Raw genomic sequence first — 17,198 nt, forward strand, 5'->3', positions numbered from 1 at the left:
ATAACCTTGGAGTCATTCAGGGTAGTAAGCAAACCACTTTTCTAGAGTAAGGGTCTAGCTGAGCTATTCAGATTAAAAATCAGCTCCCAGAGATTGCTACGCTACTTCAGTTGCCACTTAAGAGTAGTCTCTGGCAGATAGGGACACTGTCGCAGCTGGGAATCTACAGGTAAAAAGCCCAGATTCCTCATTAGCTATAAGAGTCCCAGAAATGCACACGTTCTTGTTAAGTAATGCCAGTAAAATGCAATGGGAGAACCAGTGCCTACTGAGAGAAACTACAACTCTTAACAGACTCTAGCAGTACTACACAGGAGGAATTAGGCAATTCTGCATGGTGTAAATCAGAGCAGCTCAGTCGGTAGGAGTAGCATTTGCTGGCTTGATACAGTTTGCTGTTCATTTCCACATTTAAATGAAAAAAAAAAAAAAAAATCTAATCAACCAGGTTATCACAGCACAGCTGGTACGGAAACCAGTCACACCCCCTTCTCCAGCTCCAAGCTCTGCTCTTCCACAAACGCAGGCCCTGTTACTCCACATACCTGTTCTCCTCTATAGATAACATATTCAGCGTATGCGAGTCCATTCACACTTGGCCGGCCAATAACAGAATGGTGCCCTGGAGGGGCATGAGCCATTTTCATTGTGCTGAACTGAAGAAAAGATTTTCCAAGGGTCACTCTACAGAAGAGCATTTGTCTAAAAGGAAAAAACATAATTTTAAAATATCTTACTAGGAGTAGTATGCTTCTAAAATAATTTCAGACTTTTGAGTTTATTTTTTTATAATTAATTTCTCAAGGTTCTTTCGAGAAACACTTTTAGAAACTGGTTCTAAGGCTGTATAAAACTTGTCACAAAAAAATTTTGTTGACACAGAAGGGAGAACACACACTTTGTTTAGCCCTCTCATGGAGGCCTGTTCTAGTTCATTTTATATGTAACTGTTCAAAGAAATCAGCTCTGTGTTTCTACCAGCAGGTATGGACAGGTGCCAAATTGCAAAAAGCACACTGATTTGCTCCAGTACAAAACAAAGGCCTGTTCACTACTTCCAATATTATCTGATCTGCAGTACAACACTGTACTGCTAACCACCACTTTGCACTGCAGTTTTGTTCTGAGAGTGCCTGGAGTTTAATTGCTATTTTCCCCTGACACTTCATTTTCAAACTTGCTGTCTCAAGCCTCTTTCCTGAGCCACAATTCACTTTGATTTATATTCACTGTGTGCTCAGATGTAATTTTTGACCTTTCTGTGGGACTCACTGCATTTATACCCTTTTCTGCTCAGCCTTGACGAACAGAAAACTGCATTTTTCCTGCCATGACCAAGGTCAAGTGGTTATTCTTTCCCTGCAATTCATCCTATGCCAGGATTGTAAAAAACAGGACAGCCAGAGTTACGTATAGAGAACTCTGCTGGACTCATACCTGTGGCAGATGTAACAGGACCTGTCTTTGTGTGTGGGACAGCCTGTTCCTCCCCCTATCCCATACACATATTGGTTGCTTTTTGAGGAATTCTCAGCAAAGTAAATTCCAGCTCCAAACATTCCTCCAATGTATGCATGCCTTTCATCAAATCCTTTGTGGATGATAGCATTAATAAAAGGAGACCCTAGAACAGAATGACACAAAACAATGTATTATTATACATACTTGTTAAGTTCTATAGTAATACAGGACTTGAGAGGAGCTTCTCTGCCCCAAATAATCATTAAATACGAGAAAGTGGCTCAGTCAGCTGGAAGGGGGTGATACCCAGCAGGATACTGTGATATGTGGTGTTTATCACTATATAACAGAATCCCACGTGTGACTCATTTCTTACTCATTTCACAGATCTCATTAAATGGCTTTCCCCCCACTCAGATTCCAGCACAATTTATCTTGTCAATGCACACCTTCTCCAGCAGTCAGTACTGGTTAAGATGAGACAAGATGTCACAACGATCATACCCAAAACCAATTTCCTATGCAGCATCAAAGAAGGATCTAGGGCAGGAGGACCCTCAGGCAACTGTCATTTTTAGGCATTTCTGGATGCTTCCAGAGAACATCTTGCTGAGACTCACGGTTGGTTTTGATTCTTTTCCCTGATGGTTGCCTGAAGTGCCAGGGTAAAACGCTTTTACTGTGTGCTGCTCCTCTCTTTTAGAAGACACTCTGTCATTCTCACAGCAATGTAGCATCCTTCCAGCAGCTTTACTGGAAATGACTAAGATATGGCTTAGCAAAAAACGTGTGTTGTTTTTTTTTTTTTAAGTATTTTTTATCTAGCATAGTTTTACAGATTGCAGTAACCACACAGACTAAGTCCACTACCTCCACACCCCTGCATTTCTAGTGTAGAAAAACAATTACTGTACAGGATGGTGACACAGCAACATTAACACTTTGCCTGTGGGTCCCTGTAAGCTTTTTTTTTTTAATACCAGTACATACAAATAGAGATCACTTCCTTACCGTGAAACAACATGCGCTCATTGTGATGATTATGATTCTCCTCTGAGACCTCCTTCTGTCTGTGACAGAATCTCTCCCGCAACTTCTTGTTCACGACCTTTTGAATCTGCAGTGGTACAACAGGTGCAACCATACTTGAATTGGAATTGAAATGGAATATAGATTCACAGAGTTTGCATAAATTTGACGGGGAAACTGAGAGTAAGACATATGAATGGAATAAAGAAACCCCATGGATGTTCTGCACACTTGTATTTCAAACAAGTCAGTAGCACAGGCTTACAGATGGTTAAAACTCTAGCGAAACTGCAGCCTCAGTTCTCAGGTTTAGGGAAGACTTTCAGGCCTCTTCACTCAGAGCTTGCAATACCACCAAGAACTACAAGCTGTCTGAGACTCCTTCCCTCTGTGCTTTGACTTCTGTTGAACAATATGGGCTAGCTTTTTGAAGCTTGCTGTCTGGGTTAGGTTGAATTTCAATGAAAAGAAACAGCTTTTGAGGAAAGAAATTAGGAGATGTGCTATTCAATCTATCTTGAGATATCGTTCCAGCCACGTGCTCTAATACCACTGAGGTTTCTGTAAAGAACTTCACCTTTGCTTGGGAATAGGACAGAAGCAGAGTTTGCTTAAGGACGTATGATCTGCTGGGCCAAGCCACAAAGGTTCTGCGCAGGCTCATTTTTCAAACAGATAGACAGTAGGGGGCTGCTGGAGCTCAGGAACTGAGTTGTGTTTTGATTTCCTCTATTTCCTCCTCCCCCCAAAAAGGAACCCGACAGCGTACTTTCCCTCAGAAAGACAACATTCCATTTTGTGATATGTCAGGGCTTGTAAAAGGTATTTTTCTAGTTGGCAGTGGCAAAGAAGGTGTCAAGATGCAAAGTAGCATAGGGAGATAGAAACTTTTTATTAAAAGTCATGCTCATCCTTCCTCCCTCCCCAAAAATTTCCTTTAAAAAGGCAAGAAAAGACTACACTGGAAAAAAAAAAAAAATAAAAAGGGGGAAAAAAAAAATAAATTCAATCTGTGCTGCAGTCAGAACCAGAAGTTATAGGTCTCTGAAATTAAATCAGGCTGTCAAACATAAGTCAGGCTCTTCACCTCTTCCGTCTTCAATATCAGTTCTTCAGACTCCTTTAAGAGTACAAGCGGATACTTTTCCCTCATAAACATGCAGAGCACACCATCAGTCTGATTTTAGCATTTAGCACTTGCTTTAATTTTATTAACACTGTTTAACTATTATTTTAAATAACTTTATATATAAAAGGGCGATCCATTAAACCAATTCTGCCTGCTTATGCAAGTACCAACTTATTTTACCACATAGAATTATGAGGTTTTGAAACTTACCCTGATGACATTGTACCTGTTGAAGATCCCACCAGCATTTCCACCATCCCGATGCTCCCGGATTGTACTTTGCATCTACATAAACAACACAACCAAATGTTCAGCACAGAAAGCTTGCTAGCAAGTCAAAATATTCATGCAATATCTCAGTATGTCACTGGCAAGAACAGAAAATCTTGATTGAAAATTAATTAAAAGGTTTTAAAAAAAAAAACACGACTCAATTTTAAACTGAGATACACCCTTATTTCTCAGGCATCCAGTGCACTATGCTGTTCCACACAGAGAACCTGGATGATGCAATTATCCAATCTTGTAATAAAATCTACACAGAAAAAAGGAGAATAGTGACACTTTCTATAAAATAATGTGCAACTAGAAGACCTGCTTTAGATTAGAAAAAAAAATATTTGAAAATGAATCTACAGAAAGATCATTTTGGAGTAACAACTGATGTGTTTCTAGTGAGTACAGTTTGTATTTTTTAGTGATAGGAAAATGCTTGCACTGCAAATTTTCCTGTCATTAGCAGTCCCTGAGAATTTCAACAGTTTCATCATGTCTTTTCCAGAGGTATTTATAGCTACAGCAACAACATTTAGTAACAGCTCAAATAAATATCCCAATTTACTATAGCAGACAAGTGACCCTTTCTGTCAGAAAAATTTATACAAAAGATCTGCACAAACTCCAGTTTACAGAGTTACTAATCAAAAATATCCCAGGCTAAACCAGCAGCAATCCTGAATATCTAGATTTTTTAAAAGATTCCGAATACTTCTGTGCTACAGTGTAGGAACATTACAGAAATAGCAAATGCACAGTAAAATGGAGTTTCTTCCAAACACAACTCCTCAGGAAGTCTCTTCTGTTATGATTTTTCTTCCAAAATGGTATCTGCTTGTAGCTCACTTAAATAAAAAAGTGTGTGTGGGAGGCAAAATTACAGTGAACTCTCAATTATCCGAGAGCTGTTTATCTGGGTTACAGATTAACTAAGCCACTGGATAAGAAAAAACAAGCTGGTTCACATGCAGAAACAGCCTGAGCACAGAGAATGCCCACAGACTGGCCAGGCCTTGGTCCCCTGGTCTTCACTCACAGCCTGTGACTTTCACAGGTCCACCCATCTCCAGAGAAAGCTGTGGAAGCCCTTGCTATGAGATGACATCCAAAACACAACACCAAAAAGGCAAAATTGGATAACACTAAGTGAGCAAACTGACCACTTCCTAAAAAAAATTAGCAGAATACAGCAAAATAATTTCCATCATTGCTCTATATAAAAAGACAAATGAAGAGCCCTAAACTTCATGCAATTCATACACCAAAGCATATTTTTTCACTTTCAACATGTGTTACATGCTTTAGCTCTGAGGGGTTATAAGTGAAGAGAGCAATATACTGCCACTGGAGCATCAAGAAAGGTACTTGCAATACCTCCTCTTCTACAGACTGATATTCCTTATCGTCAGGAGCAAGGTCAAGGAGAATGGTTCCTTGACTCACACAGTGGAAAGTCAAATAGGGATTGGTGCCTGCAAAGAGGAGGAATTAAAGGAATAAAAATCAACAGGGGAAAACAATACCAGCTCTATTTGTATCCAGCATCATCATTATTCTTCTTAAATAACCCGAGCACAGCAGGAAATTCAAAAGAAACAAAAGGCAGAAGCACAACCTTGAAAAGATGAAGTGTTTTTGTTACTAGCAGAGGCTTTAAAAGAGGAGGAAAATGCATGTGGGATGTAACTGCATTTTATTGTTTCCACTTTCAAGAAAAGCATCTGAGAAGTATGGGGCAGCAAAAAACTCCATCAGGTCCTCACTTCAGGATACAAGTGGCCTGTGGGCACCTGTGTAGTGTAAATCGATCCATAAGCTCCTGCCTGGGTGAAACAGAGTCCCCGGAAATGGGCATAGCCTCCACAGGTGCCTTAGGGGCGTCCACTCTCTGAAAAGGCAAGTGATCACTCTGCCCTTTATCTCCTCAGTATGTTCTTTACCTGTTGCAACCCACTCAGTCATCCGGTCTGCCAACAAGGACATTTTCCTGACATTCGGCTTCTTTCAAGTCCTGGTGACAATCCCTACACTTACAGAAGGTGACTGCTGGGAGCCTGTTGTATGCTACGCTTTGAGTAACCAGCAAAAGTTTCATATTTACCTTGCTGCCCTCCTAGAAGTCTCTCCACACCTTTTATTAATTTGTGGCGGTGTCCATACGCATTGATACCAATTTCTTTAAGCTCCTCATGCCCCATGTCTGCCAACACATCCAGGGTTATCTGGAAAGGTGAAAGACCACAGAAATCACTTGCCAAACCTGACCCGATTCCCAAGGCTGAAGACTCATCAGTTCAGAAAATGGACTGTATTAATCCTAAAACCAAAGACCATATATATTTTATGTTTTGCTGCACTTCTAATTGCTGCCACCTTCTGGCAAGCCTCTCCCTATCACAGGACCATACCCAGATGCTACAGCCTGAAGCTGTGCAACAGTTTTACTTCTCTTACAGCAATTACAAGAGCTGGTTTTCACAGGAGGTTCTCAAAAATATTTTTACTTTTGTAGAAGGAGGATGCATGAAAATGCTGGGGCAAATTTGGAAATATTTCTGAAGCATTCAAAGTTTCATATTGTTGTACAAGTCATTATTTTCACTATACAAACAGAAGTGAATATTTCACAGGCTTACTAATAAAGGTTGTGTTTCACATCAACATTATTATGACGTGTACTATTACTGTGTGCATATATGCACATGTGCACTTGCATATGTATCAAACCAGGGGGTCAGCTAAGTCATGCTCAACTATTCCACTATTTTTGGAAATAATCAGCCTAGTGAGGACACATACAACTATTAATTTGGTTGCAATATATGAATACATCTACAATCACTTGACTGGGTTTTAAATTTCAAGGTCACAGAGATTATTGGTGGAAGAAGAAAGGTAATAAAACATTATGTCAAACAAACTTTTTTTTTTTTTTAAGAACAGGAGATAAAGGCTAAATAAAGCACACATTTTTATTAGTATAAAGCCATTGTCCACTGAGGTGATTCTGTGAAAACCAAAAATGCTTCATCTGGAGGAGATAATTATATAAAATCTATTTCCAAATTTACACATTAAACTAGAATGGGAAGCTCAGGAAATAATGGGAAACCATACAACTCGATTCAATTGAAGCTGGATTGTTAACACAACTGGACTTGAAGGTATGAACTCTGTCCACTACAAATTGAATATCATTAATTCAAAAGAATTTTGAATTCCTGTGCTCAAGCAAGGAATTAAAAGCTACACTGAACATCTGTCCAATTGAGCAGAAAACAATCCTACTGGGATTCCTGTGGAAAAGGCACTGAAGACATTCATCACGTGCAGTGGAACATTAAAAAAAAAACAGAAGAAACCCAGATATTAGAAAGCATCAGCACCAATCCAATATGAACAAGAGGTTAGAGCCAAGGTGAAAAAGTGCACATGAAGGTACTGCAGTGCTTGGAAAAAACAGCTTAAAGCAGTAAGCTTAAGGACGCTGAGCTTGTTTTCACTACAAAGAGGAGCTAAACAGTTTCAAAATGATGAATGAATATACTGAATCCTATTTGCATTATTAAATCTTATTATGCAGGGTGAGACCTTAAAAAGAGGTTAGGAGCTAAGGAAGCAAAAGTAGAACAAAACCAGCATGGTAACAAGAAGGTGTGAAAAATAATAAGAAAAAAGAAATGTGAGTAGAATACAGGCTGGTTTGAGGTTGGTTTGCTTCTTAATAGAAGCAGTTCCAAATTAAAGAGCTTATACTTCATATATGATGGGGAAAAAGATATGGCATTTTTACAGGAGGTATCTCCCCAAAGTTATGTGTCATGGAAACAGTCAAAACGTTTTCTGTGAGCAACATGTTACATTTTGAACATTTATTTCCTGACCTCTCATAAAAGATTAGCAGCAGAGGCCTAGGAAAAAAAATAGTCATCAAATCCAATCTTGTACCTTTCACTTCCACCACTGCATCTCACTCATGCAAACAAATATTTAAGTGTAACGTGTTAAATTTAAGAAACAGTACATTAAAAGAGTCTACAAATACATTAGAGGTACTTCTGCTCACAAAGGTAATGTAAGCTTGATAAACTGTTACATTAGTTGTATTCTCATATACTGTGAATTACTGATAAATCTGCAGGGTTTTTTTTTCCCTATCTCTGAATTCAATTTGAACCTTGTTAGCCCTGCAACACCCAGTTAATGCTATAGTTCTACTCATTTAGGAAACACAGTTTCTACATTCTCCAGTGTGACTACGCCCTGGTAAACTAGATCTTTATTTCAGCTTATAGTCAGACTGGAGGGTTTCCTAGGTCTAATCAAAGCATCACATGCAGCACTACAGGTGGCCAAAGGCTTGTCTGGATAGCAAGACTGCTGAAGGACAAGTGCAAGTGACATTCCAACATAAAACCACCATGTCCAAAGTTCACAAGGTCCAGTGTAACTCTCAGAATACAAACCAAATTGGCACTCATCATCATCATGTATGCATAAGAAAGCAAAAGACACTGGAAATCTGAGGCAAACAGAAGACATTTTCACGGGTTTCTCAACTTCACCATAAAGTGTCTGGTGACTCATTTGCAGTTTTCTGGGACAGACATGTTTTTCTGTTTTCCTTTTTAAATTAGGGAAATAAAATGTCACACAAATTTATTAGATTAGCCTATGTTTCATACATACAAACAGAGATGAGGCTTGCCACTGACCTGTTCTGTCTCAAAGATGTCCCGAAGGTGTTCAAGACCCAGACTTTTTAGGAACTGAGTAATGTTCATGTCAAGACCAGAAACTATAAGAGAAGAAACAAGTCATTATCTCTTATGTACCCAAATTTAAAAACAAACTATGAAAAAGCACAAAACAACTATTAAAAAGCACAAACCATCTGTGGCAAATACAGGCTCATATTGCAAAGAGAAGGAAAGGAAGGGTGGGTGTATTTTTTGCTATGTAATCACCTCGATGCTGACATAAGAGCATACATTCCAGATACTAATCACAGGGTTTAAAAAACCTTAGTGAAATCTCCCAGCCATCACAATCAATTTCTTCATCAAAATAATTCTCATTGGATTTTCTGTATAAAATCAACACCGAACATCTGGGCACATAATCAGATCTGCCTTTGTAATCAGACCTAATCACCGATAGCAAACAGATGAACAGCCAACAATGCTGCTGGCAGAGGACATGAGAACAGAGCAAGCACCAGACACTTTGCAACACAGGTAACAGTGGAAGCTGTACAATATTTTCTGGCTAGTCAGAAATACTTTTCAGATAAAGCGAGGCCTATTGTGATACTAAGCTACTGTACTTCTGGCAACGTAAACTTGTCCAGCAGCAAATGCACCTTCTCCTTCCTTCCTTTCAGTTCCTGCTGCTCCATCACCAGCATTTGACGCCCCTCCTACGGCCAGTTCTGCCAGTGGCCCGGTCAGGTTATCTATGCTGCTGGCAGCGGAGAGGCAGGATGGCGTAGATGCTGGTGAGATCAGGGAGGCACTAACAACAGTGGCTTGAGGCTTAAAGCACGTAGGCAAAGCTTCTGGAGGCATTGCATCTATCAGCAAAGCTCGGATATCATCAGCCTGAAAAAACAGAAGGAAAATTCAACATGAGGTTCTATTATCACAAGACACCAATCTCTGGAAAGAATTTTTCTTTTAATTTGTTTTAATTGATTGCTCTGTTCTTCCATTAAAAAGAAAACTGCCAACTTTTGTAACACAGGAATTCATGGTTGCAAGAACATTCTGATTCACTGCTCAGACACTGATAAATCAGGTTCTCCCCATTTATAAAGGTATGTAATAAGGCATGTCTAATTTCCTTTCTGACAAAATGACTCTATAGGTATTAAAGCCAGGAAAAGCAATGCAGCAACTTTATATGAAATCCTTCACAACCCAGGCCAGGCAATGCCATGTCATTTTGCACTGGATCAAGGTTCCAATGGAAGAACTAGCAGGTAGGCTGGACTAGATGATCTTCCAGCCCTGACCATTCTGGGACTCTGTGACTACCAATGCCTTTGCTATAATCACATCTTACAGTGTTATTAAAAAACCAAAACCAAAACCAAAACCAAAACAAAACCACAAAAGAAGACAAGAGCTCCAGGAGAAATATGAACTTAGCTAACCATTGGATTTAACATTTGTTGACTAAATTAAGCAGGACCCTCACCTTTAAGAATTTCCTTCTTGCATGTTCTTGCAGAACATGATTAAGACATCCTTATTGTCTCCCTGAGACATGACATGGTTTTCATATCCCTCATCACAAAGCAAGCTTTCTAGAGCTCAAATTATTCTGGAGGATATTTCTTGAACTCTCTATCAATCAAATCAATCACTGGCCTTAAAATATACTGGTGCTATAATCAGACACAGCATCCAATTTGGTTGCATTATCTGTTCCACCAACACCGTTTAACCTGGGGCATGTATGTTCATATAACTTTATTAGGCTTTTTAACCAGCCACCACTGCTACCACTAACAAGAACCAAATACCAGCTTTAGAAAAAGTTTAATAGCCACCTGCAAACGTTAGAATGTTGGAGTTAGACAAAAAAGAACTGAGATAATAAGCAGGCACTGAGCATAATCATCCTCTAAGTGATCCCATTCCTGTAAAGGCCTATCTGATTCTCCTCCCAGGTTCAAAAAACATAATCAACAGTACACAGATTGGCCATCATCGGGATATTTCAGAGAGGTCTATTTCTGGCAATCCCAGGAGAGGACCCTTAAGCAGAAGCAAACCTTAAATCACATTAAGACCTCAGTCAAAGGAAAAAGCCTGGACCCATGAGTCACAAACAGGCACCCTGGAGATGCTCATTTCTCTCTACCTCAGTACAGCAAAAGCTGAAATCGCTGAGGTACCCATAGAAAGCCACTTCACACGCAGAGCAAATCCTCCAGAGTGGCCTGTGGCTGGCATGCTAATGTCAACTTACTGTTGCCAGGTCTAGTGGTGTCTGACCCTCTTGATTCTTCATGGTTGGATCTGCTCCATGAGCTAAGAGCAGAGCACAGAGCTGTGTCCTTCCTTTTTGTGCAGCTTCATGCAATGGTGTGAATGCCCACTTATCTGTTGCATTTACGCATGTATTGTATTTGATCAACAGCGCTGCTATATCCACATGCTGGAAAACACAAGAGGATCTTAATCAGCATGACACTGATAAAATACATATTTTCTTTCTTGTGCTGGAGATAATGGTGCTTAGAGATATCTGTAATTTCTCTTTCCTTTAACTCACTTCTCTGCCTCCTCTGTCTATGTAGCAGTGCACCTCTTCAGGTAACACTTTATACTGCAGATACACAGATATCAGCTACACACAAATACAGATCATCTGTATCTGTGCACTACCAGATCATTCACCAGCACATGTATAATTTGGATCAGGGACAGAATTATATTTCTGCTAAATCACCACAAGTACATCTCATGAAGTTTGTGTAAACTGCAGGAGCAAACATGATACTTGATCCATCATAAAACTGGTAAGAGTTAACTGTCAAAAGATGTGTACAAAAATCTGAATGGGCAACACAAATTTACAGGGCTGTGACATTTGTAATACGATACTAGAAGCTCTAAAGCTCAATGTGTTGTACTGTTGTGCCACCACTTAGATGTCAGTACACAGAAGTCTTCATTGTACTTTATTTCTTCCTTGCATGACCTTGAACCCATCCCTGGCAGCACAAATTTGTTCTTTCTCCAATAATATTTTGTGAGAGAACTATAACTGATAAAATGCATTATGAGTGTCATAAAGGACAACTGTTTTACATGGGCTATAAAATAATGATCTCATAACCCTACACTTCCATCAATATCCCATCCCTAAAGTCTCCCAAGTTAAAATAAGAGAACAAAAAACTGGCAAATAAAATTTTTGGCTGCCTCTGACCAGTAAAATTACTTGTGCAATACAGCTAAGAAATAAAAAAGCACGTAGTCAGAATGATTAAGTAGGAGCATGAAACACTGAAATCGTAAGCAGACGCGCAAGACTTGCCAATGGATTTAATTTTTCCTCTCAATGGCAATTAAGTGACTTTCAGCAGCTCTCATAAAAGGTTTTGCTCTCTGAATAAGTGTGATTTGAAAAGGCTGCTGACCTCATTTTTCCTCTCTGCCCAACTTTTAAAGCAGTTGCTGCTCCTGTGACTTTTCTGCCCCATGAAACCCTATGGAGGGACACACAGCATGAAGTGCTGGGTGGGAGAAGTGAAGATACTTTGTGAGGAAAAGGTTGAGCCTGTGAAACCTGCCAGCTATGGACTTGAGAAACCAGTACTCATCTCGTCTCCACCTCCGATCACAGAGATCTGAATGAGCTGATGACAGCTCAGAGAGAAAAGTGGGCTGTCACAGGAAAGATATATAGCAAATCTTACCTAAATAAGCTTATGGAAAAGCACCAAACACTGTCACATTAACCTTTCCTAGAGAAAGTAAGGCAACTCATATCAGATTTGCATTATGATTTTCAGAAGTGATAATCAGCTTGAACCGATCTCTAACAGTTTCCTGTGCTGAGAAGGAATGTTTTGCCTTTATGCAGAATGTGTGTATTGGTTTCCCATGCTTGAAAAGAAAGAACACAATCTTTGCAACAGAATTTATCTCTAGAGCTAAGCAACATCCTGGGAATGTAAAGCTTATGGCAGATGCCGATGAACAATATTGCTTGGTATTATTACAAAGAAGCATAAAATAATTCTCTGTTACTTCTAATCCTTCAGCTGCTTTTGAAGTTTTTTGCTCTTAGGACGCTGGGGTCCCCGACTGACGCAGAGAACCAATGCAAATGACGCAGGCTGAATTTAATTCATACACTCTCTTTAAAAACAAGGTGATCAGTGTACTTATTTCATCTGGCTCTCAAATAAAAGCAATCATGAGCCTATTAGGATCGTTTCTCCCTGATTTTGCTCTTCTTGGGCCAGGGAGTAACAAAGCATAGCATAAGACCATCAAGAACACTGCTTCTTGAGCTTCATGTCCTCTGTCTGACCATAAGCACGCTGCTAGGAGCTTCTCCAGCACTGTTTCCGTACAACTGTTCACAAGAGATTTCTTTCTCACTTCATCCACAATTAACAACTGCTTATAAGTAATCTATGAGGCATCTGTGCAACAGCTATGCACACAAATGTTTCCTCCTATATGGAGGAAGGAGGGTCTGCCTCATCCAAAATGGTTTGAATCAGCCACTGCACCCCCACTGCAGTAATAAGCTTGCCCAGGAGGACACCTATACAACAAACTCAGTGGCCTTTCAACACTTCAGCTTTAGCTCCCCACCAGAGACCAGCTGTAACAGACCTTCACTTCCCTGTCATCACCTGTTCTCTTCCTTCCATCCAAGTCTTTCAGTGATAGTTTGAAGTCTTTCCTGTTTCAACAGTCACCCCAAATTTAACACTGTTCAATGCTGCTTGCCTCCATAAAAGCTATGTTCTAGTGATCTTTCCAAACTGCAGCCTTTAACTGCTACAGCACACTTGAATCTGTGTCTTATTCAGATCTGTAGGACTGCAAACAGGACTTACAGCAGCAACTTAGCCCAACAAATATTTCACGTCGTTAAAACCTGAGCTATGTTCACAGCAAGACAGCTGCAAAATAATTGTCTTTGGATATGATTTTAAGGAGTTCCTTGCTCGTCTACTCATGGCAAGAATATCTGCACCTACCCCATAGGATGCTGCATTGTGTAGGGGGATTAGTCCTCCTTTGTCCTGGGCATTAACATCAGCACCATGCTCAAGAAGGTATTCAGCTACTTCCAGATTGTTGTAACCAGCTGTAGAAAAGGCATAGGAAAAGAAACTGGGTATTAGGAGAGGTAAACGAAACAAAAATTATTAGATAGAAAAGCTAAAGCAATTTTTTTACTGCAAAAGCTCCTCTTTCCTAGTAACAATATTACCTCCTGAAATACGGCTGCCACAGGTAACAATTCACTTTACAGGACAATTCTCTGAGAAACTCCTACGATACCAATCCTGGTTTTGGTGATTAACTTCTGTAGCCTTACCATAAATATAGAAGCCTTCAAAACCTGGTGAGTCACCCACCTGCAAGATGTAGTGGTGTTGAATTTCTTCCCTGGGTGTCTCTGCAATTGATATTTTCTTGAGTACATAGCTTCTGAACTCGTGCCAAGCACCCCTTCTTGGCAGCATCTAGCAAGGCAGCATCTCCTCGCAGTAAGTCCTGGATATCTGTGTCTCCTTCTTTCACCAAATCTAGCGGAGTGTTCCCATCTCGATTCTTTTTTGTTGGATCAGCTCCATGCTGCCAAGAGTAAAGTGGAATGCTACTGTCATAACCATGTGCAGAGCAGTGCACATAAGTGTGCCATTATTCTGTGGCACAAGACAGGAGGCAGGGGATTTTGCTGACCAGCCATCATGAAGTAACAACGGTATAGATCAGCAGGCACATGAGAATAAATCCAGGAGGCTGAGGCCTAAAGCACTAGTCTGCAACACAACTGTGTGAATCCCAACTCCACAGGCAAGAATGGCAGCCCTCTGCGAGAGCTGCCACTGTTCTACTTGCAACTGCAGTACGTTCAGGAGCATATATATCCTGCATATATCTATACTGTCACAGCAGATGTTAAAGAAAAGCCATCTGCAAATACCTTGCCAGCCAGTCCCTTCTTTCTCCTGCAAACCGGCTGGCAGAGGTGTTCCCTCAGCTCACCTTTCTGAGCCAATGAAGCCAGGCCCTATGTTTCACTAAATGCCACCCTGCTATTGAAAGGCACTTGTTTCAGCATGGAACTAGAAAAATACCAATTTCTACACTTTCCAATAGACAACAGCACCATCTTAAGCAGTTTACAGGTCCTGGAAAGCGCTGAAGAAAACATTTTGTTGGGAAAGTGGATTTAGATGACTGCTGGAGTTATCTGTGCTTGTAAAACATGCAGATCAGCCAGTGATAACAAGACAGTACTGGAACACGGGACAAGGAGGGGAACATATGTGTACATCCAGCATATGATGTGAGTCATGACCACATACAGTTTTGTGGGGGGATGGCTCCTTCCTTATTCATTCTCAGCAGCAGCAGGAAAAAACAAAGATAGGTAAGGCAGAGGCAGCATTCTCTGGCTGGCCCCTTTAGAATAATCAAACACAGTTGTCCAAGCCCTGCCAGCAAGCCTACTCTGCCATTTCTCACAGGGGATGCTGGCAAAGCTGTGTTAGCGTGAGCCACAGGGAATGAGCTGGGGATGAGGAGAGCAGAAGGACTTAACTGCCTTGTCTTTGGAAGCAGCACAGCAATGTGTGGCAATTTTAAAGAGAGGTGTTGAAAAAAATAAAGTCTCTCCAAATGCCCATACATTTTTGTTTCCTTCTTTAAGCAGATCAGGACAGAAAGAGGAGTTAAGTCAGGAGGAGTTAAGCTCAACATCCAGGGCTCAGCAGAACTGACAGCACTGCCAGCTGGCATAAGAGACACAGCAGGAGAAGCGCTGTGCAAACTGCAGCATGAGCACATATCCACTGACACCCAGAGCCTTTACAAAACTGTGTCACCTAAGGGCATATTTAGCTCTTGTGGAAGTGTGATTTCAAAAAGAAATATTTCAGCACTTTTGCTGTTGTACATCCATTTAGGATCCTTTGAACACAAAAAATGGCTACATTCCCAGTGGAATGATCAGAAAACTCCAGAGACCTCCAGTATCTATAAAGTGCTGCTGTGCTTGAGAGTTGATGAGTGCTCCTATAGCTTGAACTAACATCTGTATCCAGGTGTTGCTACCAGGGCCATCATCATGCCTATTCCACAGACACCTTTGAATATATTATGTTTTCTACTGTAGATGTGTTTTGAACTGATGTTCTACCCCCTCTGAATGGTTTTTTGGTAATCAAATTAAATAATGAATAAGATAGGAGGTAAATAGCAGGGCTTTGCAACAGTAAATGAAAAGAAGTGGACAGGGAAAAGCTGCATCATTTTAAGATGAACCATATTCTGACTTACTCCTATTTTAAACACTGTGCTTCAGTGGGGCATGAAGTAGGCAAGGCTAAAACAGGAAATAGGATTGGCAGGAAATTCTACTCTAGCACCTTCTTTTCCCCTCTCATGACAGGATGTGAACTTAGGTTAAGAAGTCTCTCAAACTCCAAACTCACATTTCTCACTGGAAACATATTGGCATTACCTCAAGCTTTTTACAGGCTCTACCACTAATTATAACGAATATGTATTCCACAGTATACAAACATACATTTCCTCCAGGAGCTTGACAAATTATACATAACTGTTTTAGATTTCTCGCACAGCAGACATCACTTAGAACCCACCTTCATCTATTGCTCCGTAACATATTCTTGCGTATTTACAAAGGTTTACTCAACTGCAGTAACTGTTCCAGAAAAGGACAAAAAGGATAAGGTAGGGGTTTTGTATTTTTACACAAATTCAGCTGCTTTTTCTAGTGTGAGAGTCTTGTTCTACTTGGTTAATAGCATTAATACACGTACTGGAAAACGTAACTGTGCTGATGATTCTAAGTGAACTGACGTTACACAAGAAACCATCTGACAACTGTAAGATTAAAATAGATTTGAAGACACCATAAAAAACTCACTGAATGCCATTAGCTTCGTATTAATTAATCTTCAGCCAAACTAAACATATACACATTTAAAGACACACGTAAGACCTTTAGTACATACTTTTAAAAGCAGTTTGCAGATTTCATATTTTCCTTTTGCTGCTGCTTCATGTAGAGGAGTGAATTTCCACAGGTCTGCCACGTTGACAGAAGCACCGTGTCTCACTAAGAGCTCAGCCACTTCGTAGTGTCCATAAGAACAGGCATTGTGCAGGGGAACTAAGCCACTAATCAAAAAGAAAGTATTAATAGCTACAGAAAATCAGTAGGCAATCATACAAAGTTCCAGTTGATAAAACTCCCGCTTCCACCAGACATTATTGGTATCTTTCAGTCCTTCCAATTTTCATGGCTTTATTTCCCTGCTATTAAAACATCAATTAAAACTTCATTATCCTCCTTTAGTTCTCATTCACAAGACACTTAAATACTTAGCAAGCACCCATGTTACTACTTCCACAAGTAAGTAACTTCAACACTGTTAAAAACACCCAAAAACTAAATTTCAAGAATCACTGATGTTCTGACTTCAGATATTTGAGTGTAAATTTCAGAAAAGGTTTAACACTATACAACAGGTTTGAAGTACAGTTATTAGTAAGGACTGTACACCTGA

General features: G+C 40.1%; 1 protein-coding gene across 3 annotated transcripts in view; it reads right to left on the reverse strand.

The window, feature by feature from the left end:
* TNKS (tankyrase) overlaps positions 1-17,198 on the reverse strand; it is a 148,601-nt gene that overhangs the window by 6,353 nt on the left and 125,050 nt on the right. Inside the window, exons 15-26 of one of the 3 annotated variants that reach the window (XM_082051951.1) lie at positions 16,644-16,809; positions 14,013-14,232; positions 13,629-13,738; positions 10,871-11,059; positions 9,258-9,495; positions 8,611-8,693; positions 5,997-6,117; positions 5,270-5,367; positions 3,830-3,904; positions 2,473-2,578; positions 1,438-1,624; positions 546-702 (exon numbers count right to left, since the gene is read on the reverse strand). In XM_082051951.1, coding sequence (XP_081908077.1) covers positions 546-702; positions 1,438-1,624; positions 2,473-2,578; positions 3,830-3,904; positions 5,270-5,367; positions 5,997-6,117; positions 8,611-8,693; positions 9,258-9,495; positions 10,871-11,059; positions 13,629-13,738; positions 14,013-14,232; positions 16,644-16,809 — 1,750 coding nt within the window. Of the gene's footprint in view, positions 1-545; positions 703-1,437; positions 1,625-2,472; positions 2,579-3,829; positions 3,905-5,269; positions 5,368-5,996; positions 6,118-8,610; positions 8,694-9,221; positions 9,496-10,870; positions 11,060-13,628; positions 13,739-14,012; positions 14,233-16,643; positions 16,810-17,198 lie in introns of all 3 variants that reach the window. The other 2 variants (XM_082051950.1, XM_082051952.1) reach the window with 2 other exon arrangements.

Source organism: Streptopelia decaocto (assembly GCF_964273445.1).
Source record: "Streptopelia decaocto genome assembly, chromosome: 4".
NCBI classification, from domain to species: domain Eukaryota; kingdom Metazoa; phylum Chordata; class Aves; order Columbiformes; family Columbidae; genus Streptopelia; species Streptopelia decaocto.